General features: G+C 50.5%; 1 protein-coding gene across 1 annotated transcript; it reads left to right on the forward strand.

Annotated features, from left to right (window-relative positions):
• Positions 1 to 670: 670 nt before the first annotated feature.
• Positions 671 to 26300, forward strand: ASMT (acetylserotonin O-methyltransferase). Its single transcript, NM_001032940.1, is given in 8 exon segments — positions 671 to 775; positions 8355 to 8529; positions 10219 to 10348; positions 13544 to 13612; positions 16046 to 16164; positions 17624 to 17764; positions 24472 to 24594; positions 26076 to 26300. Coding segments are annotated over 8 exon segments (1038 nt in total). The 5' UTR covers positions 671 to 706; the 3' UTR covers positions 26288 to 26300.
• Positions 26301 to 26353: the final 53 nt, after the last annotated feature.

Below are 26353 nucleotides of genomic sequence, written 5' to 3' on the forward strand. Positions count from 1 at the left end.
GCGGGTGGATCACGAGGTCAGGAGTTCGAGACCAGCCTGACCCACATGGTGAAACCCCATCTCTAGTAAGAATACAAAAATTTAACCAGGCATGGTGGCAGGTGCCTGTAATTTTAGCTACTTGGGAGGCTGAGGCAGGAGAATCACTTGAACCTGGGAGGCAGAGGTTGCAGTGAGCTGAGATTGTGCCATTGCACTCCAGCCTGGTGACAGAGCGAGACTCCATCTCAACAACAACAACAACAACAACAACAACAACAACAACAAAAAGGGTCTCAGTATGTTGCCCAGGCTGGCCTGCTGGCATCTTGATGTTGAACTTCCAGCCTCCAGAAGTGTGACAGAACTGTTTTTTGAGCCACCCAGTGAGACGATTTGTTTAGTGCTAATGAGGGGTGAGCGTATTGGTCTGGGATCAGTTCTACAGCTGATGACTCCAAGGCTCAGGGGAGGCCTCAGGCAGACTATTTTAGGGCTGCGGAAGGGCCCGCGCAGAAAGCCAGGGAATTCCGACACGCTTTGTGATCCCCTAATAAGGTTAATGCGAGTTTCTAGAGTGATCTGTCTTTGAGTACTGGGCAGCCAGCAGGGAGATTCAGACAGCAGCCGTGAGCAGGTCCCTCTTTCCCACCTTGCCAGCAGGCTCCGTGCTCCTAGAAGCAAACGCTCCAGAGGCTCCGGACGCCGCGGCTGGATTGGAGACGACATGGGTTCCTCAGGGGACGACGGCTATCGGCTCCTCAATGAGTACACCAACGGCTTCATGGTGTCCCAGGTAGGATACGCTCTGTGGGACAAGCAGGGGAGTAGACTTCCGTTCATCACACTCACGTTCCACTGTGGGGGGTGTCGATCGAGAAAAATGACAAGTCTCCATCGTTTCAGGAGGTTTATTTCCCACCGGGAGAGACGTGCACCTGCAACATAGCCTCAGGAGGTCCTGAGGATGTGTGTCCAAGGTGGTCTGGGGGCAGCTTCGTTTTAGACATTTTAGGCAGACATGAGACGTCAATCAATATATGTGAGTACATTGGGCCGGGCGCGGTGCCTCACGCCTGTCACCTCAGCATTTTGGGAGGCTGAGGCGGGCAGATCACGAGGTCAGGAGTTCGAGACCAGCCTGGCCAATATGGTGAAACCCCGTCTCTACTGAAAATACACAAATTAGCTGGGCTTGGTGGTACATGACTGTAATCCCAGCTACTCGGGAGGCTGAGGCAGGAGAATGGCGTGAACCCGGGAGGCGGAGGTTGCAGTGAGCCGAGATCGCGCCACTGCACTCCAGCCTGGGCGACAGAGCGAGACTCTGTCTCAAAAAAAAAAAAAAAGAAAAAAGAAAAAACAGAAACAAGAAAACCCCACACACACACACACAAAACAAGAATGGTTAATGGTGAATTTTATGAATTTTACTTTAATGCAAACATAGAGATAAGTCAGAGATTTATTTTTTTATTTATTCTTTATTATTTTTTTTATTTTGAGACAGAGTCTTGCTCTGTCTCCCAGGCTGGAGTGCAGTGGTGTGATCTCGGCTCACTGCAGCCTCTGCCTCCCGGGTTCCAGCCATTCTCCTGCCTCAGCCTCCCGAGTAGCTGGGATTACAGGCGCCCGCCACCAAGCCCGGCTAATTATTTTATTTTTAATTTTTATTTATTTATTTATTTATTTATTTTTCTGATATGGAGTTTCACTCTTGTTGCCTAGGCTGGAATGCAGTGGTATGATCTCAGCTCACTGCCACCTCCACCTCCCGGGTTCAAGCAGTTCTGCCTCAGCCTCCCGAATAGCTGGGATTACAGGCACCTGCCACCACGCCCAGCTAATTTTTTCTATTTTTGGTGGAGGCGGGGTTTCATCATGTTGACCAGGCTGGTCTCAAACTCCTGACCTCAGGTGATCCACCCGCCTCGGCCTCCCAAAGTGCTAGGATTACAGGCACGTGCCATCACGTCCAACTAAGTTTTCTATTTTTTTTTGGTTTTTTTTTTGAGACAGAGTCTCGCTCTGTCGCCCAGGCTGGAGCGCAGTGGCGCGATCTCAGCTCACTGCAACCTCCGCCTCCCGGGTTCACGCCATTCTCCTGCCTCAGCCTCCCGAGGAGCTGGGACTACAGGCGCCCGCCACCTCGCCCGGCTAATTTTTTGTACTTTTAGTAGAGATGGGGTTTCACCGTGTTAGCCAGGATGGTCTCGATCTCCTGACCTCGTGATCCACCCGTCTCGGCCTCCCAAAGTGTTGGGATTACAGGCGTGAGCTGCCGCGCCCGGCCTAATTTTTCTATTTTTTAGTAGAGGTGGGGGGGGTTTCACTATGTTGACCAGGCTGGTCTCGATCTCCTGACCTCAAGGGATCTGCCGGCCTCGGCCTCCCAAAGTGCTAGGATGACAGGCGTGAGCCGCTGCGCCCGGCCGGGATACGTTTATTTTTTTTAAAGCTTCCTCCACGAATGGGTGTTCAGTGCGTTGGGTAACGGTATTAAACAGTACAGTGGTCTTGATGAGGTGAGCCCAGATGTTGAACAACTGCAGTTTCCAAAGATCTAAAGAGGCGATTGGAATGAAAGCGTCTGTGGCTGACTTCATGGGCTGAGGGAATGGGCTTCTCTCATGCAATCGCCGTTTTTTTTTTTCTTGAGTAAAACTGCAGTTTTGACAACACAAAACTCCACTGCTTCGTGACAGCAACACCAAGATGATGGCTGCAGGTGGTGGCGATGAGGATACTGAAACCAGCAGATCTTGGCCGGGCACGGTGGCTCACGCCTGTCATCCCGGCACTTAGGGAGGCTGAGGCGGGAGGATCACCTGAGGTCAGGAGTTTGAGACCATCCTGGCTAACACGGTGAAACCCCGTCTCTACTAGAAATACAAAAATTAGCCAGGCATGGTGGCAGGTGCCTGTCATCCCAGCTGCTCAGGAGGCTGAGGCAGGAGAATCCCTTGAACCCGGGAGGCGGAGGTTGCAGTGAGCCGAGATCCTGCCACTGCGCTCCAGCCTGGACGACACAGTGAGACTCTGTCTCAAAACAAAAACAGAAAAACCAGCAGCATTGTGCAAGGGGTTCATGTGCTGGTGGTATTTTGAGACGTCCGCAGCAGCTCTCATGTGACATGAAAATATCTGTGGGTTCTCTGTCAGCAAGCCACAGGATTTTTTGGTTTTTTGTTATTGTTTTTTTTTTTTTCAGAGTTCCACTCTAGTTGCCCGGGCTGGAGTGCAGGGGCACGATCTTGGCTCACCGCAACCTCCGCCTCCCACCACCACGCCCGGTGCTGCCCGGATAATTTTGTATTTTTAGTAGAGACGGGGATTCTCCAGGTCGGTCAGGCTGGTCTCGAACTCCCAACTCCTCAGTTGATCCACCTCGGCCTCCAAAGTGCTAGGATGACAGGTGTGAGCCACCGCACCCGGTGGCTCCCTCAGGCTCTTGTATCACAGCTGTGGCTTGAAGTACGCTCATGGTTGGCGGGAATAGCCCATCTTAGGAAGAGGTAGTGAAAATCAGAGTGAAATCTCTTCTCGTTCCTTGTTTGTAGAGCCCCTGAATTTTATCCCTAGGCCCCCAAGGGTTGGAAATACCTATTCCCCAGCCACCCATACGTGGAGCAGCCTCCCGGGTTCAAGCGATTCTCCTGCCTCAGCCTCCTGAGTACCTGGGATTACAGGTGCCTGCCACCAAGCCCAGCTAATTTATTTTTTATTTTTATTTACTTTTCTGATATGGAGTTTCACTGTTGTTGCCCAGGCTGGAGTGCCATGGCACAATCTCAGCTCTCTGCAAGCTCTGTCTCCCAGGTTCAAGCAGTTCTCCTGCCTCAGCCTCCCAAGTAGCTGGGATTACAGGCGCCCACCACCACGCCTGGCTCATTTTTTGTATTTTTGGTAGAGACGGGGTTTCACCGTGTTAGCCAGGCTGGTCTTGATCTCCTGACCTCAGGTGATCCGCCCACCTTGGCCTCTCAAAGTGCTAGGATGACAGGCACACGCCACCACGTCTGGCTAATTTTTCTTTTTTATTTTTATTTTTTTTTATTTTGAGACGGAGTCTCGCTCTGTCCCCCAGGCTGGAGTGTGGTGGCGCGATCTCGGCTCACTGCAAGCTCCGCCTCCCGGGTTCACGCTATTCTCCTGCCTCAGCCTCCTGAGTAGCTGGGACTACAGGCGCCGCCACCGCGATCGGCTAATTTTTTGTATGCCGGCTCATTTTTTGTATTTTTAGTAGAAACGGGGTTTCACCGTGTTAGCCAGGCTGGTCTCGATCTCCTGACCTCGTGATCCGCCCGCCTTGGCCTCTCAAAGTGCTGGGATGACATGCACGCGCCACCACGTCTGGCTAATTTTTCTATTTTTTAGTAGAGGTGGGTTTTTGTTACTGTCCCAGACAACAGTCACCTGCTCCCTTTGCCTCCTTTGACCCAGCCTGCTGGGGCTACTGACTGCTCATTCGAAGCCTGTCGCTGGTTCACAGGGGGTTTGCTGGGTCCGAAATCTTGGAAGAACAATCACTTTAGGGCACATGATACCATGTCATGGGAGCTGTCAGCAGTTGAACAGAACCAGAGTTAAGGCAGAGTTAATACCACCTTAAGAGGATCAAACTTAGTGCACCCTTAACAGAAACAATTAGCTAATGCAACTTTCATAGACCAAGAGTGAACACAGACATAAGAAGATAACATTGAGTATCCCCTTGGCTGGGTGCGGTGGCTCACGCGTGTCATCCCAGCACTTTGGGAGGCCGAGGCGGGTGGATCACAAGGTCAGGAGTTCGAGACCAGCCTGGCCAATATGGTGAAACCCCATCTCTACTAAAAATACAAAAATTACCTGGGCATGGTGGCAGGTGCCTGTAGTACCAGCTACTCAGGAGGCTGAGGCAGGAGAATCTCTTGAACCCTGGGAGGCAGAGGTTGCAGTGAGCCGAGATCACACCATAGCACTCCAGCCTGGCAGACAGACCCAGACCCAGTATCCTCAAAAAATAAAAAAAAGTGGGGCCTACGGGAGGGATAGCATTAGGAGAAATACCTAATGTAAGTGACAGGTTGATGGGTGCAGCAAACCACCATGGCAGGTGTATACCCACAGCACACCACCATGGCAGGTGTATACCCACAGCACACCACCATGGCAGGTGTATACCTACAGCAGACCACCATGGCACGTGTATACCCACAGCAGACCACCATGGCAGGTGTACACCTACAGCAAACCACCATGGCACATGTATACCTACAGCAAACCACCATGGCACGTGTATACCCACAGCAGACCACCATGGCATGTGTATACCCACAGCAGACCACCATGGCAGATATATACCCACAGCAGACCACCATGGCAGGTGTGTACCCACAGCAGACCACCGTGGCAGGTGTGTACCCACAGCAGACCACCGTGGCACATGTATACCTACAGCAAACCACCATGGCACGTGTATACCCACAGCAGACCACCATGGCACGTGTATACCCACAGCAGACCACCATGGCAGGTGTATACCCACAGCAAACCACCATGGCACGTGTATACCTACAGCAAACCACCATGGCAGGTGTATACCTACAGCACACCACCATGGCACGTGTATACCCACAGCAGACCACCATGACAGGTGTATACCCACAGCAGACCACCATGGCAGGTGTATACCTACAGAACACCACCATGGCACATGTATACCTACAGCACACCACCATGGCACGTGTATACCCACAGCAGACCACCATGGCATGTGTATACCCACAGCAGACCACCATGGCACGTGTATACCCACAGCAGACCACCATGACAGGTGTATACCCACAGCAGACCACCATGGCACGTGTATACCCACAGCAGACCACCATGGCAGGTGTGTACCTACAGAACACCACCATGACAGGTGTATACCCACAGCAGACCACCATGGCACGTGTATACCTACAGCAGACCACCATGGCAGGTGTATACCTACAGCAAACCACCATGGCAGGTGTATATTCACAGCAGACCACCATGGCAGGTGTATACCTACAGAACACCACCATGGCACATGTATACCCACAGCAGACCACCATGGCAGGTGTATACCCACAGCAGACCACCATGGCAGGTGTATACCTACAGCAGACCACCATGGCACATGTATACCTACAGCAAACCACCATGGCAGGTGTACACCTGCAGCAGACCACCATGGCAGATGTACACCTACAGCAGACCACCATGGCAGGTGTACACCTACAGCAGACCACCATGGCAGGTGTGTACCCACAGCAGACCACCATGGCAGGTGTACACCTACAGCAGACCACCATGGCAGGTGTACACCTACAGCAGAGCACCATGGCAGGTGTACACCTACAGCAGACCACCATGGCAGGTGTGTACCCACAGCAGACCACCATGGCAGGTGTATACCTATAGCAGACCACCATGGCAGGTGTACACCTACAGCAGAGCACCATGGCAGGTGTATACCTACAGCAGACCGCCATGGCACATGTATACCAGTGTAACAAACCTGCATGTTCTGTACATGTATCCCAGAACTTAAAGTATAATAATAATAATAATAATAAAACTTTTTGGGAGCAGAAAAAAAAAAGATCAAGTTTAGTACACCCTTAACAGAAACAATTAGTTAATGCAACTTTCATAGACCAAGAGTGAACATAGACGTAAGAAGATAACATTTAATATACCCTTAAAAGAACAATTAATTCACCCATCCCCAACAGGAATGAATACAACTTTAATGAATAAAACAGAACACAATGCTAGTTTTAAAAGGTTAATACAACATTAAAGAACAAGAATTCATATAGCTTTTTTGTTTTTTTAAAGACCGAGTCTCGCTCTGTCGCCCAGGCTGGAGTGCAGTGGTGCGATCTCAGCTCACTGCAACCTCCGCCTCCTGGGTTCATGCCATTCTCAGCCTTCTGAACAGGTGGGATTACAGGCATGCACCAGGCCTGGCTACTTTTTGTATTTTTAGTAGAGACAAGGTTTTTCTGTGTTGGCCAGGCTGGTCTCGAACTCCTGACCTCAAGTGATCTGCCTGCCTCGGCTTCCCAAAGTGCTGGGATGACAGGTGTGAGCCATCGCGCCCGGCCTAATCTAGCTTTAATAGAAAAGGCGCTAATACAAGCTTAGTAGAATAAACTTGATGCAGACTTACTGTAACAAGCAGTCAATGCAATCTTAAGCAAACAGGAATTAATAACAGATTAACAAAAAAGGTAATACCACCTGAATAGAATACATCTTAATACAAGCTTCATAAGAACAAGAACTCATAAAACCTTAACAGAATAACCTAACACACCCTTAATAGAGTAATTAATTAATACAAATAAAACAGGAGCTAAGACAACCTTAATATAATTCACAGAATAACAACCATAAAAACTTAACGAAACAAGTTAACACAATCTTAATAGAATTATTATTAATTAATTATTAATTATTATTAATCCAACCTTAATAGAATAAAACTTTCTCTACCCTTAACAGAAAAAATTAGTTAATACAAAGTTATTAGAACAAGAGCTGCTGGGCGCAGTGGCTCACGGCTGTCATCCCAGCACTTTGGGAGGCTGAGGCGGGTGGATCACTTGAGGTCAGGAGTTCAAGACCAGCCTGGCCAACATGGAGAAACCCCGTCTCTACTAAAAATGGAAAACTTAGCTGGGTGTGGTGGTGGGCGCCTGTAATCCCATCTACTCGGGACGGGGAGGCAGGAGAATCACTTGAACCCAGGAGGCTGAGGTTATAGTGAGCTGAGATCGCGCCACCGTCCTCCAGCCTGGACGACAGAGCAAGACTGTCTCAAAAAGAGAGAGAGAGGACCATGCGTGGTGGCTCATGCCTGTCATCCCAGCACTTTGGGAGGCTGAGGAGGGCGGGTCACTTGAGGTCAGGAGGTCCAGACCGGCCTGGCTAACATGGTGAAACCCCGTCTTTACTAAAAATATAAAAATTAGCCGGGGATGGTGGGATAGGCCTGTAATCCCAGCTACTCGGGAGACTGAGGCAGGAGAATCGCTTGAACCCGGGAGGCGGAGGTTACGGTGAGCCGAGATGGCGCCACTGCACTCCAGCCTGGGCGATGTAGTGGGACGTCATCTCAAAATACATACATAAATTAACATAAATAAATAAATAAATAAATAAAAATGCCTGTTTTCCATAGTGGTGCAACCTCATTTGACTCTGTCTCAAAAAAAGAAAGAAAGAAAGAAATGAATAAAAATGTAAATAAAACAATGCGTTCCTCCCCAGCCTGGCGTCCTATGGGGTGTTTCTGTGGCCATGGGTTCCCAGGGTCAGGCTGAGTGCTGACCTTTTATTTCTGATCCTCCTCCGAGGTTCTCTTCGCCGCTTGCGAGCTGGGGGTGTTCGACCTTCTCGCCGAGGCCCCAGGGCCCCTGGACGTGGCAGCAGTGGCTGCAGGTGTGGAGGCCAGCTCCCACGGGACAGAGCTCCTGCTGGACACCTGCGTGTCCCTGAAGCTGTTGAAAGTGGAGACGAGGGCAGGAAAAGGTGAGGACATGGGTGTTTTGAAGGAGGCATTTTAAGCGGGCCACCCTCTGCAGCCCATGTGTTTTGTACAAAGCCAGACCGTCTCCATCCCGGCTAACACCGCGAAACCCCATTTCTACTAAAAAAATACAAAACATTAGCCAGGCGTGGTGACGGGCGCCTGTCTTCTCAGCTACTGGGGAGGCTGAGGCAGGAGAACGGCGTGAACCCGGGAGGCAGAGGTTGCAGTGAGCCGAGATCGCACCCCTGCACTCCAGCCTGGGTGACAGAGCGAGATTCCGTCTGTATTTGCAGGTTTGGGGGTTCATGTGGTTTGTGTCGTAGCTACCGAGGTCTGCCCTGGGGACGTCAAAGCTGCCAGAGTGCGAGGCACAGGCTGGGGGATTCCTTGAGCCCAGGAGTTCGAGGGCAGCCTGGGCCACGTCGCAAGACCCCATTTCTAAAAAAGACAGAAAAATTAACTGGGAGAGGTGGTATACACCTGTGGTCCCAGCTATTCGGAAAGCTGAGACAGAAGAATTGCTTGAACCTGAGAGGCAGAGGTTGCGGTGAGCCTGGGTAACTGAGCAAGACTGCATCTCAAAATAATAATAATAATAATAAAATAATAATAATAATAATAATACAAAAATGAACAGGGAGTTGTGGTACACGCCTGTGGTCCCAGCTACTCAGGAGGCTGAGGCAGGAGGATTGGTCCTGTGTCAAAACAAAACAAAACAAAAAACAAAACCATACACACACAAAAAAAAAACAGCCAGAGATGTTATGCGAATGATGGGGTTTCTTTCTTTCTTTTTTTTTTTTTTTTGAGACGGAGTTTCACTCTGTCCGCAGGCTGGAGTACAATGGTGAGATCTTGGCTCCCTGTAACCTCTGCCTCCCCGGTTCAAGCGATTCTCCTGCCTCAGCCTCCTGAGTAACTGGGACTACAGGCGTGAGCCGCGACACCTGGCTAATTTTTGTATTTTTAGTAGAGACGGGGTATCAGCATGTTGGCCAGGCTAGTGTCAAACTCCTGATCTCAGGTGATCCACCTGCCTCGACCTCCCAAAGTGCTGGGATTACAGGAGTGAGCCACCATGCCCGGCCCTCTCGCTCTGTTTTTGAGACAGAGTCTCGCTCTGTTGCCCAGGCTGGACTGCAGCGGTGCAATCTCGGCTCACTGCAACCTCTGCCTCCCGGGTTCAAGCGATTCTCCTGCCTCAGCCTCCCCAGTAGCTGAGATTACAGGCACCCACCACCTGGCCAGGCTAGTTTTTGTATTTTTAGTAGAGACAGGATTTCGCCCTGTTGGCCAGGCTGGTCTCGAACTCCTGACCCCAGGTGATCCACCTGCCTCGGCCTCCCAAAGTGCTAGGATGACCGGCGTGAGCCACCGTGCCCAGCCTCAATATGTTATTTTAGACACTCTGGGAAATGTAATGTGTGTTTTCTCTCGTGGTTCAACTGCATTTGTACTTCCTCCACCCAAAACTCTTGATGGGATTTGTCTAAACCGAACCTGACGGGGGTGCCAGCTGCCCCAGGTCACCTTTGTGCCTTCCACAGAACGCCCCAGCTATGCGGGTGTTGGCGCTCCCAGGCAGGAATCATGTGGAAATCACCACGTTGGTGAGCTGGGGAGCGTCCGCCAGCAGGGACTCGGAATCTCACTGCTTTCTCCCTGTTCTTTTTTGTGTGTTTCAGCTTTCTATCAAAACACAGAGCTGTCCAGCGCCTACCTGACCAGGGTCAGCCCGACCTCACAATGCAACCTGCTAAAGTACATGGGCAGGACCAGTTACAGGTGCTGGGGCCACCTGGCAGATGCTGTGAGGTGGGGACTGCATCCAGGTGGTACCCCCGGGGGGCTGGTGAAGGGGCATTGGAGGAGGTGAAAGGGAAAGTTTCTTTTTTTTTTTTTGAGACGGAGTCTCGCTCTGTCACCCAGGCTGGAGTGCAGTGGTACAGTCTTGGCTCACTGCAACCTCCGCCTCCTGGGTTCAAGCCATTCTCCTGCCTCAGCCTCCCGAGTAGCTGGGACTACAGACACCTGCCACCACGTCCAGCTAGAGACGGGGTTTCGCCATGTTAGCCAGGATGGTCTCAATCTCCTGACCTCCGGTGATCTGCCCACCTCAGCCTCCCAAAGTGCTGGGATTATAGGCGTGAGACACCGCACCCAGCCTTTTTAAAAATATATATATATATATATATATATTTATTTATTTATTTATTGAATGGAATCTCGCTCTGTCGACCAGTCTGGAGTGCAGTGGCACCATCTCACCTCACCCAGCCTGAAATGGCAGATTTCTTGCAGAACCAATCATGGAATTGCTAGAGTTGCTCACCCAGAGCAGACGGTAGAAATCACCTGGTGTGGCCGGGTGCGGTGGCTCACGCCTGTCATCCCAGCACTTTGGGAGGCCGAGGTGGGCAGATCACTTGAGGTCAGGAGTTCGAGACCAGCCTGGCCAACACAGTGAAACTTCCATCTCTACTAAAAATACAAAAAATTAGCCAGGTGTGGTGGCGGGTGCCTATAGTCCCATCTACTCAGGAGGCTGAGGCGGGAGAATCGCTTGAACCCGGGAGTCGGAGATTGCAGTGAGCCAAGATAGTGCCATAGAATTCCAGCCTGGGCGACAGAGCGAGACTCCATCTCATAAAATAAGATAAGGCCGGGCACGGTGGCTCACACCTGTAATCCCAGCACTTTGGGAGGCCAACGCGGGCAGATCAAGAGGTCAGGAGTTCAAGACCAGCCTGACCAACATGGTGAAACCCCGTCTCTACTAAAAATACAAAAATTAGCCGGGCGCGGTGGCGGGCGCCTGTAGTCCCAGCTACTCGGGAGGCTGAGGCAGGAGAATAGCATGAACCTTGGAGGCAGAGGTTGCAGTGAGCCGAGATCATGCCATTGCACTCCAGCCTGGGCGACTGAGATGAGATGAGATGAGATGAGATGAGATGAGATGAGATGAGATGATGAGATGAGATGAGATGAGATGAGATGATGAGATGAGATGAGATGAGATGAGATGATGAGATGAGATGAGATGAGATGAGATGAGATGGTGAGATGAGATGAGATGATGAGATGAGATGATGAGATGATGAGATGAGATGATGAGATGAGGTGAGATGATGAGATGAGATGACATGAGATGATGAGATGAGGTGAGGTGAGATGGATGATGAGATGAGATGATGAGATGAGATGAGATGGTGAGATGAGATGATGAGATGAGATGATGAGATGAGATGATGAGATGAGATGAGATGATGAGATGAGATGATGAGATGACATGAGATGAGATGTGATGAGATATGATGAGATGAGATGATATGAGATGATGAGATGAGATGAGATGATGAGATGAGATGAGATGATGAGATGAGGTGAGATGATGAGATGAGATGAGATGAGATGATGAGATGAGATGATGAGATGAGATGAGATGATGAGATGATGAGATGAGATGAGATGATGAGATGAGATGATGAGATGAGGTGAGATGATGAGATGAGATGAGATGAGATGAGATGATGAGATGAGATGATGAGATGAGATGATGAGATGAGATGATGAGATGAGATGAGATGATGAGGTGAGATGATGAGATGAGATGATGAGATGAGATGATGAGATGAGATGATGAGATGAGATGAGATGATGAGATGACATGAGATGAGATGTGATGAGATATGATGAGATGAGATGATATGAGATGATGAGATGAGATGAGATGATGAGATGAGATGAGATGATGAGATGAGGTGAGATGATGAGATGAGATGAGATGAGATGATGAGATGAGATGAGATGAGATGATGAGATGAGATGATGAGATGAGATGAGATGATGAGATGAGATGAGATGATGAGATAAGGTGAGATGATGAGATGAGATGAGATGATGAGATGAGATGATGAGATGAGATGAAATGATGAGATGAGATGATGAGGTGAGATGAGATGATGAGATGAGATGAGATGATGAGATGAGATGAGATGAGATGATGAGATGAGATGAGATGAGATGAGATGATGAGATGAGATGATGAGATGAGATGAGATGATGAGATGAGATGAGATGAGATGAGATGAGATGAGATGATGAGATGAGGTGAGGTGAGGTGAGGTGAGGTGAGATGAGATGAGATGATGAGATGAGATGAGATGATGAGATGAGATGATGAGATGAGATGAGATATGAGATGAGATGAGATGATGAGATGATGAGGTGAGATGATGAGATGAGATGAGATGATGAGATGAGATGATGAGATGAGATGATGAGATGAGATGATGAGATGAGATGAGATGATGAGATGAGATAAGATGATGAGGTGAGATGAGATGATGAGATAAGATGATGAGGTGAGATGAGATGATGAGATGAGATGATGAGATGAGATGAGATGATGAGATGATGAGATGATGAGATGAGATGAGATGATGAGATGATGAGATGAGATGAGATGAGATGATGAGATGAGATGAGATGAGATGAGATGATGAGATGAGATAAGATGATGAGGTGAGATGAGATGATGAGATAAGATGATGAGGTGAGATGAGATGATGAGATGAGATGAGATGATGAGATAAGATGATGAGGTGAGATGAGATGATGAGATAAGATGATGAGATGAGATGAGATGATGAGATGAGATGAGATGATGAGATGAGATGATGAGATGAGATGAGATGATGAGATGAGATAAGATGATGAGGTGAGATGAGATGATGAGATAAGATGATGAGGTGAGATGAGATGATGAGATGAGATGATGAGATGAGATGAGATGATGAGATGAGATGATGAGATGATGAGATGAGATGAGATGATGAGATGATGAGATGAGATGAAATGAGATGATGAGATGAGATGAGATGAGATGAGATGATGAGATGAGATAAGATGATGAGGTGAGATGAGATGATGAGATAAGATGATGAGGTGAGATGAGATGATGAGATGAGATGAGGTAGTTAAACAGCAGCCTTCCCTCTCTTTTCTTAGAGAAGGAAAGAACCAGTACCTGCAGACGTTTGGCGTTCCCGCTGAAGACCTTTTTAAAGCCATCTACAGGTAACACCCATCACTTTGAAACCAACAACTCAGATAAGATTGTGTTTATTTCTAAAGGACTTAGGAGACCCAATCAATGTACTCAAACGGGATAACCCAGGAGGAAGTCACCATTTAGTTTAAAATAACACCCCCCACCCCCACTACCATCCCAGATTCTGATGTTCGAATGGATCCAGTTGTTGAGTGGGTGCAACTTGACCCTTCCTTCCAAAGGACTACTCACAAACTCAGTGTTTATGTAGAACATGGAGGCACCGGCCAGGCGCGGTGGCTCACGTCTGTCATCCCAGCACTTTGGGAGGCCGAGGTGGGCGGATCACCTGAGGTCAGGAGTTCGAGACCAGCCTGGCCAACACGGTGAAACCCCGTCTCTACTAAAAATACAAAAGTTAACCGGGTGTGGTGGTGTGCACCTGTAATCCCAGCTACTCGGGAGGCTGAGGCAGGAGAACAGCTTGAACCTGGGAGGTGGAGGTTGCAGTGAGCTGAGATCACGCCATTGCACTCCAGCCTGGGCAACAAGAGTGAAACTCCATCTCAAAAAGAAAGAAAGAAAGAAAGAAAATAGAGGCCCAGTTTTTGATTTGGTCAGAGGTGAAGGTGAGGCCAGGGGAGACCCCAGTTCTTCACTTTGCTTTGTGGACGTGGACACAGCTTTGGCCTTTGCCTGAAGCTCTTACCTGGAATTCCAAGGTGGAGGTGGATTGATGGGCCGGTCCAGTGTTCCAGCTGAGGCATGCAGTAGAGAAGCGTATGAAGGACAAGGGGATGCCTAAGGGGTTTGCCTGCCCCCCAGCCTCTCCTCTCCTCCCCTCCTCTCCCCTCTATTCCCCTCCCCTCTCCTCTCCTTCCATCCTGTTCCCTCTCTTCCTCTTCTGTCCTGCTCTCTTTCTCTCCTTTTCCTTCTCTCCTCTCTTTTTCTCTCCACCTCCCCCCTCCTCTCTCCCATCTTCCCTCTCTTGTCTCCTCTCCCTTCTCTCTTCTTCACTCTCTTCTTTCCTCTCCTCTCCTTTTCCCTCCCATCCCCTTTCATCCTCTTTCTCTTCTTTTCCTCTTCCTTTCTCCTCTCTTTCCTCCTTTCTTTCTCTTCCCTTCTCTCCTCTCTTTTCATTTCTACCTCTCCCGTCGCCTCCCTTCGCCTGCCTCTCTCCTTCTCCTCTCCCGTCTTCTCCTTTCTCTCGTCTTCCGTTTTCATGCCCCATATTTCCCCTCCTTTTTTCCTCCTCTCTTCTCCTTTCAGTCTTTCTTTCTTTCTCTCTTTCTTTCTTTCTTTTCCTTGTTTCTTTTTTTTCCTTCCTACCTTCTTTCCTTTCTCCCTTCCTCCCTCCCTGTCTCCTTCCTTCCTCCCTTCCCTCCCTCCCACCCTCTCTACTTCCCTCCCTCACTTCCTTCCTTCCCCCCTTCCCTTAGTCCTTCCTTCCTTCCCTCCCACCCACCCTCTCTCCTTTCCTCCGTCCCTCACCCATTTCTTTCTTTTCCTTCCTTCCTTCCTTCCTTCCTTCCTTCCTTCCTTCCTTCCTTCCTTCCTTCCTTCCTTCCCTCCTTCCTTCCTCATTTCCTTTCTTTTTTCTTTTCTTTCTTTCTCTCTCTTTCTTTCTTTCTCTCCTTTCCTTTCTTCTTTCCTTTTTTCTTTTTCTCCTTCTTCCTTCCTTTCTTCATACATATGTGAATATATGTATACATGTGTACGTATATGTGTATATATGTATCTGTTTAGTGGGCACAAGTCCCCGTCTGTTCCATGCTTACGTGTTGCGGTGTGGAGCCTGGGCTTTTAGTGTGGTCATCACCTGAATAGTGACTCCGGTACCTAAGAGGCAGTTTTTCAGCCCTCATTACTCTGAGGCAAACCCCCGCAGCAGGCTCTTTAAAGAGGACAGGAGGAGAGAGGGAGCTTGCAACACATGAGCTCTGTCCGCCTCCGTGTCCAGCTGTCCTTGGCTCCATCTCACCTCCCTCCCTTACTAGTTCCTGCCTTTTCTCTAGCCTCTTCCCCCACCACCTGAATTCCCACCTTCTGGGGCCCCTGCCCCAGGATATGTGGACCCCCCCGCTTCCTGGATTTGTCCTCTGGAGCTGAGCTCTGTGGGTGGGGGGACATATTATCGACTTTCCCCTTAGAAAACATCTAAACTCCTCTTCGGATAGAAATCCCTTCCCATCGAGCGGGGAAATCCCTTCCCATCCAGAGAACAGTGATGCGTTCTGACTCGACCCCGGGTTTCCCAGAGCTGCGTACCCTTTGGTGGCCGACCTCTTTGTCTTTGGTTCCCCCATCCCAAATGACTCCGTGTTCCATTTCACACATACAAAGCCCTCAGGTGCACCTGTGGGATACAGCTCTGTTCTCAGCAGGGGGTTATGTACGCCCTTGCTCTGGACGCTTGCCCGGATCTTCACCGTCTTCACGAGCGTGGCTTTGCACGCCAGGTCTGAGGGTGAGCGGCTGCAGTTCATGCAAGCTCTGCAGGAGGTCTGGAGCGTCAACGGGAGAAGCGTGCTCACCGCCTTTGACCTTTCGGGGTTCCCACTTATGTGCGACCTTGGTGGTAGGTACCCCCCCAACCCCCAATACCTCACAGCCGTGTCTCCTGTTCTCTGTAGGGAGCGTGTTAGCAATGTCTTTTTTTTTTTTTTTTCTGAGATGGAGTCTCGCTCTGTCACCCAGGCTGGAGTGCAGTGGGACGATCTCAGCTCACTGCAACCTCCGCTTCCCAGGTTCAAGCAATTCTCCCACCTCAGCCTCCAGAGTAGCTGGGACTACAGGTGCAAGCTCCCCCACCCGGCTAATTTTTTGTATTTTTAGTAGAGACAGGGTTTCACCATGTTGGTCTCGATCTCTTGACATCATGAGCTGTGCCCGCCTCGGCCTCCCAAAGTGCTGGGATGACAGGTGTGAGCCACCGCGCCCGGCCTAACAATGGCTTTTATTTTCTGCATTCTGATGCTTTGACATGTAGGGGATTTCTGGTCTTGGAGGAATCATTCCTCCCGGCACTGGACACTTCCTAGAGTCAGCAAACATCTCCGCCGCAAGCACGCTTTTCTTTTATTTCTATTTTATCTTTTTTTTTAGATGTAATCTTGCTCTATTGCCCAGGCTGGAGTACAGTGGTGCGATCTCAGTTCGTTGCAACCTCCGCCTCCCAGGTCAAGCAATTCTCCTGCCCCAGCCTCCCAAGTAGCTGGGATTACAGGTGCCCGCCACTATGCCAGGCTAATTTTTGGATTTTTTAAATAAAGACGGGGTTTTGCCATGTTGGCCAGGCTAGTCTGTATCTCTTGACCTCGTGATCCACCTGCCTTGGCCTCCGAAAATGCTGGGATGACAGGTGTGAGCAACCATGCCTGGCCCCTATATTTTATCTTTTTTTTAGATGTAATCTTGCTCTATTGCCCAGGCTGGAGTACAGTGGTGTGATCTCAGCTCACTGCAAACCTCCGCCTCCCAGGTCAAGCAATTCTCCCGCCCCAGCCTCCCGAGTAGCTGGGATTACAGGTGCACGCCGCTATGCCAGGCTAATTTTTGGATTTTTAAATAGAGACGGGATTTTGCCATATTGGCCAGGCTGCTCTGTATCTCTTGACCTCGTGATTGACCCGCCTCGGCCTCCCAAACTGCTGGGATGACAGGCGTGAGCCACCGTGCCCAGCCCCTATATTTTATTTTATTTTTTAGATGTAATCTTGCTCTATCGCCCAGGCTGGAGTGCAGTGGTGTGATCTCAGCTCACTGCAACCTCCGCCTCCCGGGTTCAAGCGATTCTCCTGCCTCAGCCTCCCGAGTAGCTGGGATCACAGGCGTCCGCCACCACGGCAGGCTAATTTTTGTATTTTTTTGATAGACACGGAGTTTTGCCACGTTGGCCAGGCTGGTGTCGAAGACCAGACACGGTGGAAGGACCCAAGTTCCTGGTTTGAACCCTTCATGGGTCCACGGAGCGTGGAGGGCGAGTGACGTCTTCCCGGTTCATCTCTGGGGGCCAGACACGCTTTGTCCTCTTCCAGGTGGCCCTGGAGCTCTGGCAAAGGAATGCCTGTCTCTGTATCCTGGATGTAAGGTCACCGTTTTCGACGTCCCAGAAGTGGTGCGGACGGCAAAGCAGCACTTCTCATTCCCAGAGGAGGAAGAGATTCACCTCCAGGAAGGTGTGTTGGTGTCTGTCAGGGAAGCAGAGACATGTCTCATGGTTTCTCCGAGCACGGGGTGTGGCTGGACGCTTCTGGGAGATGATGAAGACGTCATGCGATTTTTTTTTTTTTTTTTGAGACAGAGTCTCGCTCTGTCACCCAGGCTGGAGTGCAGTGGCCGGATCTCAGCTCACTGCAAGCTCCGCCTCCCGGGTTCATGCCATTCTCCTGCCTCAGCCTCCCGAGGAGCTGGGACTACAGGTGCCCGCCACCTCGCCCGGCTAGTTTTTCGTATTTTTAGTAGAGACGGGGTTTCACCATGTTAGCCAGGATGGTCTCGATCTCCTGACCTCATGATCCGCCCGTCTCGGCCTCCCAAAGTGCTGGGATGACAGGTGTGAGCCACCGCGCCTGGCCTGTTGTGGTTTTCTTCTTGCTCCCAACAACACCCTCAACTCCACACTGTCTGTTACTCATGATGGATGGAAAGCTGTGTGTAGGTATACAGCTTTCTTACAATTATTATTATCATTATTATTATTTGATACAGAGTCTTGCTCTGTCCCCCAGGCTGGAGTGCAGTGGTGCAATGTCAGCTCACTGCAACCTCCACCTCCCAGGTTCACGCGATTCTCCTGCCTCAGCCTCCCGAGTAGCTGGGATGACAGGCGCCCGCCACCTCGCCCGGCTAATTTTTGAACTTTTAGTAGAGACAGGGTTTCCCCATGTTGGCCAGGCTGGTCTCGAACTCCCGACCTCAGGTGATCTGCCCACCTCGGCCTCCTGAACTGCTGGGATTACAGGCTGGAGTTCAGTGGTGCAATCTCGGCTCACTGCAACCTCCACCTCCCGGCTTCAAGTGATTTACCTGCCTCAGCCTCCCAAGTAGCTGGGATTACAGGTGCCCCCCACCACGCCCGGCTAGTTTTGTATTTTTAGTATAAACGGGGCTTCACCATGTTGGCCAGGCTGGTCTTGAACTCCCAGCCTCAGGTGATCCACCCACCTCGGCCTCCCAAAGTGCTGGGATGACAGGTGTGAGCCACCGTGCCCAACCAGGTGAGTTTTTTAGTGGTGAATTCTGAGATTTTGTTACACCCATCCCCCGAGCCATGTGCACTGTACTCAATATGTACTGTTTTTAAAAAATTATTTTATTTTATTTATTTATTTTTGAGACAAAGTTTGCATCTGTCGCCCAAGCTGGAGTATAGTGGCACCATCTCGGCTCTCTGCACCCACCACCTCCCCAGTTCAAGCAATTCTCCTGCCTCAGCCTCCTGAGTAGCTGGGATGACGGTGCCTGCTACCACACACCTGACTAAATTTTGTACTTTTTAGTACAGGTGGGATTTCATCATGTTGGACAGGCCGGTCTCAAACTCCTGACCTCGGGCGATCTGCCCGCCTCAGCCTCCCAAAGTGCTGGGATGACAGGCGTGAACCATCGTGCCCGACTTTTCTTTTTCTTTTCTTTTCTTTTTTTTTTTTTTTTGAGAGTCTTTTATCCCTCACCCACCTCCCACATTTCACCCTGAGTCCCCGAAATTCTTTGTCTCATTTGTATGTCTTTGCATCTTCGTATCTTAGCTCCCACTTGTAAGTGAAAACATCCAATTTTTTTTTTCATTCCTGAGTTCCTTCATGTAAAACGGTGGCCTCCAGCTCCATCCAAGTTGCTGCGAAGGCATTATTTCTTTCCGTTTTATGACTGAGTTGTATTCCATGGAAAAAACATTAAATCGAACTAGCTTGGTCACGAGAGGCTGAGATGAGACCTGAAGGATGAGAAGAACCTGGTTTATGTGAAAGAAACAGCATGCTGGCCGGGCGCGGTGGCTCACGCCTGTAATCCCAGCACTTTGGGAGGCCGAGGTGGGCGGATCACAAGGTCAAGAGATCGAGACCATCCTGGCTGACACGGTGAAACCCCGTCTCTACTAAATATACAAAAAATTAGCTGGGGAGGGTGGTGTGCACCCGTAGTCCCAGCTACTTGAGGCTGAGGTAGGAGAATCACTTGAACTGGGAGGTGGAGGTTGCAGTGAGCCAAGATCCAGGACATCTTAAAAAAATAAAGCCTTGTTTTAGGAGCAATCAGCGTATGCCAAGGTCCTGAGTTGGATGAAGAAGGCTTTAAGATTTCCTATTACAGCGTCCATTGTCCTGTTTTCATGCTACTTTCTCAGATTGTTAAGGTCCAGGCCCACTGTGGTGGCTCACGCCTGTAATCCCAGCACTTTGGGAGGCCGAGGCGGGTGGATCACGAGGTCAGGAGATCGAGACCATCCTGGCTAAGACGGAGAAACCCCGTCTCTGCTAAAAATTAAAAAAGAAAATTAGCCGGGCGAGGTGGCAGGCACCTGTAGTCCCAGCTACTGTGGAGGCTGAGGCAGGAGAATGGCATGAACCTGGGAGGCGGAGCTTGCAGTGAGCCCAGATGGTGCCACCGCACTCCAGCCTGGGCGACAGTGTGAGACTCTGTCTCAAAAAAAAAAAAAAAAGAGGTAAGGCCCAGGGCAGTGACCCCTGCTTGTCATCCAAGCACTTTAGGAGGCCGAGGTGGGTGGCTCACTTGAGTTCAGAAGTTTACCATCAGCCTGGGTAACATGGTGAGACCCTGTCTCTACAAAAAAAAAAAAAAAAATTAGCCAGGTGTAGCCATGCACAGCTGTGGCCCCAGCTGTTCCGGAGGTCGAAATGGGAGGATTGCCTGAGCGTGGCAGGTGCAGGCTGCAGTGAGCCATGATCGTGCCACTGCACTCCAGCCTGGGCGACAGAGCGAGACCTTATCTCAAAAATAAAAAAATAAAAAAAATGAAAGAGTTTGTAGCAACACTTGTTGGTTGGATAGGACCTGAGAGAAAATGTTTTTTTTGTTCATGGTTTTGCAACCTGAACAACTGTTAGGATACCTTATGGTTTAATGGGAAGCACCCAGGGTTGGAATCTGGAAGCTGCACGTGAGTTCCATTTACCATGAGACCCCAGGCAAACTGCCTGCTTTCTGTGACACATAGTCACATCGTTTCTCCTTCCTTCCTTCCTTCCTTCCTTCCTTCCTTCCTTCCTTCCTTCCTTCCTTCCTTCCTTCCTTCCTTCCTTCCTTCCTTCCTTTCTTTCCTTTCTTTCCTTTCTTTCTCTTCTTTCTTTCTTTCTCTCTGTCTCTTTCCTTCCTTCCTTCCCTCCCTCCCTCCTTCCTTCCCTCCCTCCCTCCTTCTTTCTTTTCTTTTTTCTTTTCTTTTCTCTCCCTTCCCTTCCCTTTCCTTCCCTCCCCTTCCCTCCCCTTCCCTCCCCCTCCCTCCCCCTCCCCCCTCCCCTCCCCCCCAGCCCCCCCTTTTTTCTTGACTGAGTTTCGCTCTTGTCGCCCAGGCTGGAGTGCAGTGGCGGGATTTTGGCTCACTGCAAACTCCACCTCCCAGATTCAAGAGATTCTCCTGCCTCAGCCTCCCGAGTACCTGAGACTACAGACATGTGCCACCATATCCAGCTAATTTTTTTTTTTTTTTTGAGACGGAGTCTTGCTCTGTCACCCAGGCGGAGTGCAGTGGTGCGATCTCGACCCACTGCAAGCTCTGCCTCCTGGGTTCATGCCATTCTCCTGCCTCAGCCTCCCGAGTAGCTGGGACTACAGCGGCCCGCCACGAGGCCCGGCTAATATTTTTTTGTATTTTTAGTAGAGACGGGGTTTCACCGTGTTAGCCAGGATGATCTCGATCTCCTGACCTTGTGATCTGCCCACCTCAGGCTCCCAAAGTGCTGGGATTATAGGTGTGAGCCACCGTGTCCGGCCTTTTTTTTTAAAAGAAATTTATTTATTTATTTATTTTTTGAAGTGGAGTCTCGCTCTGTCGACCAGTCTGGAGTGCAGTGGCGCTGTCTCAGCTCACTGCAACCTCTGCCTCCCGGTTCAAGCAGTTCTCTGCCTCAGCCTCCTAAGTCGCTGAGATTATAGGCACCCACCACCATGCCCAGCTAATTTTTGTATTTTTAGTAGATAGGGTTTCACCGTATTAGCCAGGATGGTCTCGATCTCCTGACCTTGTGATCCACCTGCCTCGGCCTCCCAAAGTTCTGGGATGACAGGCGTGAGCCACCGCGCCTGGCCTGAGTTAACTCTTTCCTGCACAGAGCTCACCAAGATCTCTCCCAAGTTTGGCACCTTATGACTTTGCAGGAAACGTATGACGAGACTTGAGTGTTTGACATCACACACGTAAAAGATACAGGGTGACTCTTCGGTGTTTACTCCAAATCTGGGAACGGGTCTTGACTGGAGGTTCGGTTCAACACATCAGATAGCAGGTGCTGACCGCATTCCCAGGGCCTCCTGGAATCCACGGCTTTGAGTCATAATAGCAGGTGTACTTTTGCAGGAGACATCAGAAAGAAAGAAATCACAACACGGGCCAGGCATGGTGGCTCACACCTGTAATCCCAGCACTTTGGGAGACTGAGGCGGGCGGATCACCTGAAGTTGGGAGTTCGAGACCAGCCTCAGCAACGTGGAGAAATCCTGTCTCGACTAAAAATACAAAAATTAGCCCGGTGTGGTGGTGCATGTCTGTAATCCCAGCTACTTGGGAGGTTGAGGCAAGAGAATCGCTTGAACCCAGGAGGTGGAGGTGGTGGTGAGCTGAGATCGGGCCATTGCACTCCAGCCTGGGCGACAAGAGCAAAACTCCATCTCAAACAAAACAACAAAACAAAAAAGAAATCATAACATGATTTTTTAAAGGAGAAGGAGAGAGGTCCACCCATCCTGATGGTCCATGAGGACGTGGGCACAGCCTCTGTGTGTACTGGGGACAGTGTCCCAGCTCTCCTGTGAGGTCCACCCATCCTGATGGTCCATGAGGACGTGAGCACAGCCTCTGTGTGTGAAGGAGACAGTGTCCCAGTTCTCCTGTGAGGTCCACCCATCCTGATGGTCCATGAGGACGTGGGTACAGCCTCTGTGTGTGAAGGAGACAGTGTCCCAGCTCTCCTGTGAGGTCCACCCATCCTGATGGTCCATGAGGACGTGAGCACAGCCTCTGTGTGTGAAGGAGACAGTGTCCCAGTTCTTCTGTGAGGTCCACCCATCCTGATGGTCCATGAGGATGTGGGTACAGCCTCTGTGTGTGTGTTGGAGACAGTGTCCCAGTTCTCCTGTGAGGTCCACCCATCCTGATGGTTCATGAGGACGTGGGTACAGCCTCTGTGTGTGAAGAAGACAGTGTCCCAGCTCTCCTGTGAGGTCCACCCATCCTGATGGTCCATGAGGACGTGAGCACAGCCTCTGTGTGTGAAGGAGACAGTGTCCCAGTTCTTCTGTGAGGTCCACCCATCCTGATGGTCCATGAGGACATGAGCACAGCCTCTGTGTGTGTGTTGGGGACAGTGTCCCAGTTCTTCTGTGAGGTCCACCCATCCTGATGGTCCATGAGGATGTGGGTACAGCCTCTGTGTGTGAAGGAGACAGTGTCCCAGTTCTCCTGTGAGGTCCACCCATCCTGATGGTCCATGAGGATGTGGGTACAGCCTCTGTGTGTGTGTTGGAGACAGTGTCCCAGTTCTCCTGTGAGGTCCACCCATCCTGATGGTCCATGAGGATGTGGGTACAGCCTCTGTGTGTTGGAGACAGTGTCCCAGTTCTCCTGTGAGGTCCACCCATCCTGATGGTCCATGAGGACGTGAGCACAGCCTCTGTGTGTGAAGGAGACAGTGTCCCAGTTCTTCTGTGAGGTCCACCCATCCTGATGGTTCATGAGGATGTGGGTACAGCCTCTGTGTGTGTGTTGGGGACAGTGTCCCAGTTCTTCTGTGAGGTCCACCCATCCTGATGGTCCATGAGGACGTGAGCACAGCCTCTGTGTGTGAAGGAGACAGTGTCCCAGTTCTTCTGTGAGGTCCACCCATCCTGATGGTTCATGAGGATGTGGGTACAGCCTCTGTGTGTGTGTTGGGGACAGTGTCCCAGTTCTCCTGTGAGGTCCACCCATGCTTATGGTCCATGAGGACGTGAGCACAGCCTCTGTGTGTGAAGGAGACAGTGTCCCAGTTCTCCTGTGAGGTCCACCCATCCTTATGGTCCATGAGGACGTGAGCACAGCCTCTGTGTGTGAAGGAGACAGTGTCCCAGTTCTTCTGTGAGGTCCACCCATCCTGATGGTTCATGAGGATGTGGGTACAGCCTCTGTGTGTGTGTTGGGGACAGTGTCCCAGTTCTTCTGTGAGGTCCACCCATCCTGATGGTCCATGAGGATGTGGGTACAGCCTCTGTGTGTGAAGGAGACAGTGTCCCAGTTCTCCTGTGCGGTCCACCCATCCTGATGGTCCATGAGGACGTGAGCACAGCCTCTGTGTGTGTGTTGGGGACAGTGTCCCAGCTCTCCTGTGAGGTCCATGTATCCTGATGGTCCATGAGGACATGAGCACAGCCTCTGTGTGTGAAGGGGACAGTGTCCCAGTTCTCCTGTGAGGTCCACCCATCCTGATGGTTCATGAGGACGTGAGCACAGCCTCTGTGTGTGTGTGTTGGAGACACATATCATTCAGTATTTTCTTATCTTTCTCCTGAGCCTTTTTGTTTTTCAAGGCTAGATCTGCAGGTCACTAGCCTGGAAGACCTGGGAAAGGTATGACCCATCCCGGTGACCTTTTGTACCTGAAATAGGTTTAGTCAAATGGGATTGGATGGCAGGCTGACCTCAGGGTGCCTGTCCTATTGCCCTGTGTTCCAGGGGATTTCTTTAAAGACCCTCTTCCGGAAGCAGATCTGTACATCCTGGCCAGGATCCTCCATGACTGGGCAGATGGAAAATGTTCACACCTGCTGGAGAGGGTCTACCATACTTGCAAGCCAGGTAAGCTGTAGGGTTTGCATATCAGCTGTGCTTGTGACTCGGGGCAGAACTACACGAGTCACATTGAGAAGGCAGGCACTGGAATCATCCCACAGGTAAGTGTAGACATCCTGCCAAAAGGCTTTCCTTTTAGATAACTACCTACAAGAAATAGAGTCCTAATTTCTCTTCTATTGATAAAACCACATAAAGATGGAAAAAGTGAAAGGTCCTCTGAAACTTCAGTGGCCTCACTTTGGTGAAACTGTTTCAGAATTAGGCTAGTATTTGTGTGTGTCATGAGGACAGTGCCTCACTGACTTCTGAGGTCCACCTATCCTGATGGTCCATGAAGATGTGGGCACAGCCTCTGTGTGTGTGAAGGGGACAGTGTCCCAGTTCTCCTGTGAGGTCCACCCATCCTGATGGTCCATGAGGACGTGGACACAGCCTCTGTGTGTGTGTGTGAAGGAGACAGTGTCCCAGCTCTCCTGTGAGGTCCACCCATCCTGATGGTCCATGAGGATGTGGACACAGCCTCTGTGTGTGTGTGTGAAGGAGACAGTTTCCCAGTTCTCCTGTGAGCTCCAATCATCCTGATGGTTCATGAGGATGTGGGCACAGCCTCTGTGTGTGAGATGGGGACAGTGTCCCAGCTCTCCTGTGAGGTCCACTCATCCTGATGATTCATGAGGATGTGGGCACAGCCTCTGTGTGTGTGTGAAGGAGACAGAGTCCTAGCTCTCCTGTGAGGTCCACTCATCCTGATGGTCTATGAGGACGTGGGCACACCCTCTGTGTGTGAGATTGGGACAGTGTCCTAGCTATCCTGTGAGGTCCACTCATCCTGATGGTTCATGAGGACATGGGCACAGCCTGTGTGTGTGAGATGGGGACAGTGTTCCAGCTCTCATGTGAGGTCCACTTATCCTGATGGTTCATGAGGATGTGGGCACAGCCTCTGTGGGTGAGATGGGGACAGTGTCCCAGCTCTCCTGTGAGGTCCACTCATCCTGATGGTTCACGAGGACGTGGGCACAGCCTCTGTGTGTGAGATGGGGACAGTGTCCCAGTTCTCCTGTGAGGTCCACTCGTCCTGATGGTTCATGAGGATGTGGACACAGCCTCTGTGTGTGTGTTGGGGACAGTGTCCCAGTTCTCCTGTGAGGTCCACTCATCCTGATGGTTCATGAGGACGTGGGTACAGCCTCTGTGTCTGTGTTGGAGACAGTGTCCCAGTTCTCCTGTGAGGTCCACCCATCTGGTGGTTCATGAGGATGTGGGCACAGCCTCTGTGTGTGTGTGAAGGGGACAGTGTCCCTGCTGTCTGTTCTGTGAGGTCCGTCTATTCTGTGATATTCCATAAAGACGTGGGCACAGCCTCTGAGTGTGTGATGGAGACAGTGCCCTGACTGTCCTCTGAAGTCTGGTTGTCCTTATGGTTCACTGGGACTTTGGCACAGTCTGTGTGTGTGATGTGGACTGTGCCCCTCCCTTTCTAGGTGGTGGCATTCTGGTAATTGAAAGCCTCCTGGATGAAGACAGGCGGGGCCCTCTGCTCACGCAGCTCTACTCTCTGAACATGCTTGTGCAGACAGAAGGGCAGGAGAGGACCCCCACCCACTACCACATGCTCCTCTCCTCTGCTGGCTTCAGAGACTTCCAGTTTAAGAAAACAGGAGCCATTTATGATGCCATTTTAGTCAGGAAATAACTTTTTCTTGTGATCTGGAACTACTGTCAAAGCACACAAGACATAATAATAAAGAGATGTATCTCC

This window comes from Macaca mulatta, chromosome Y (genome assembly GCF_049350105.2).
Source record: "Macaca mulatta isolate MMU2019108-1 chromosome Y, T2T-MMU8v2.0, whole genome shotgun sequence".
NCBI lineage: Eukaryota > Metazoa > Chordata > Mammalia > Primates > Cercopithecidae > Macaca > Macaca mulatta.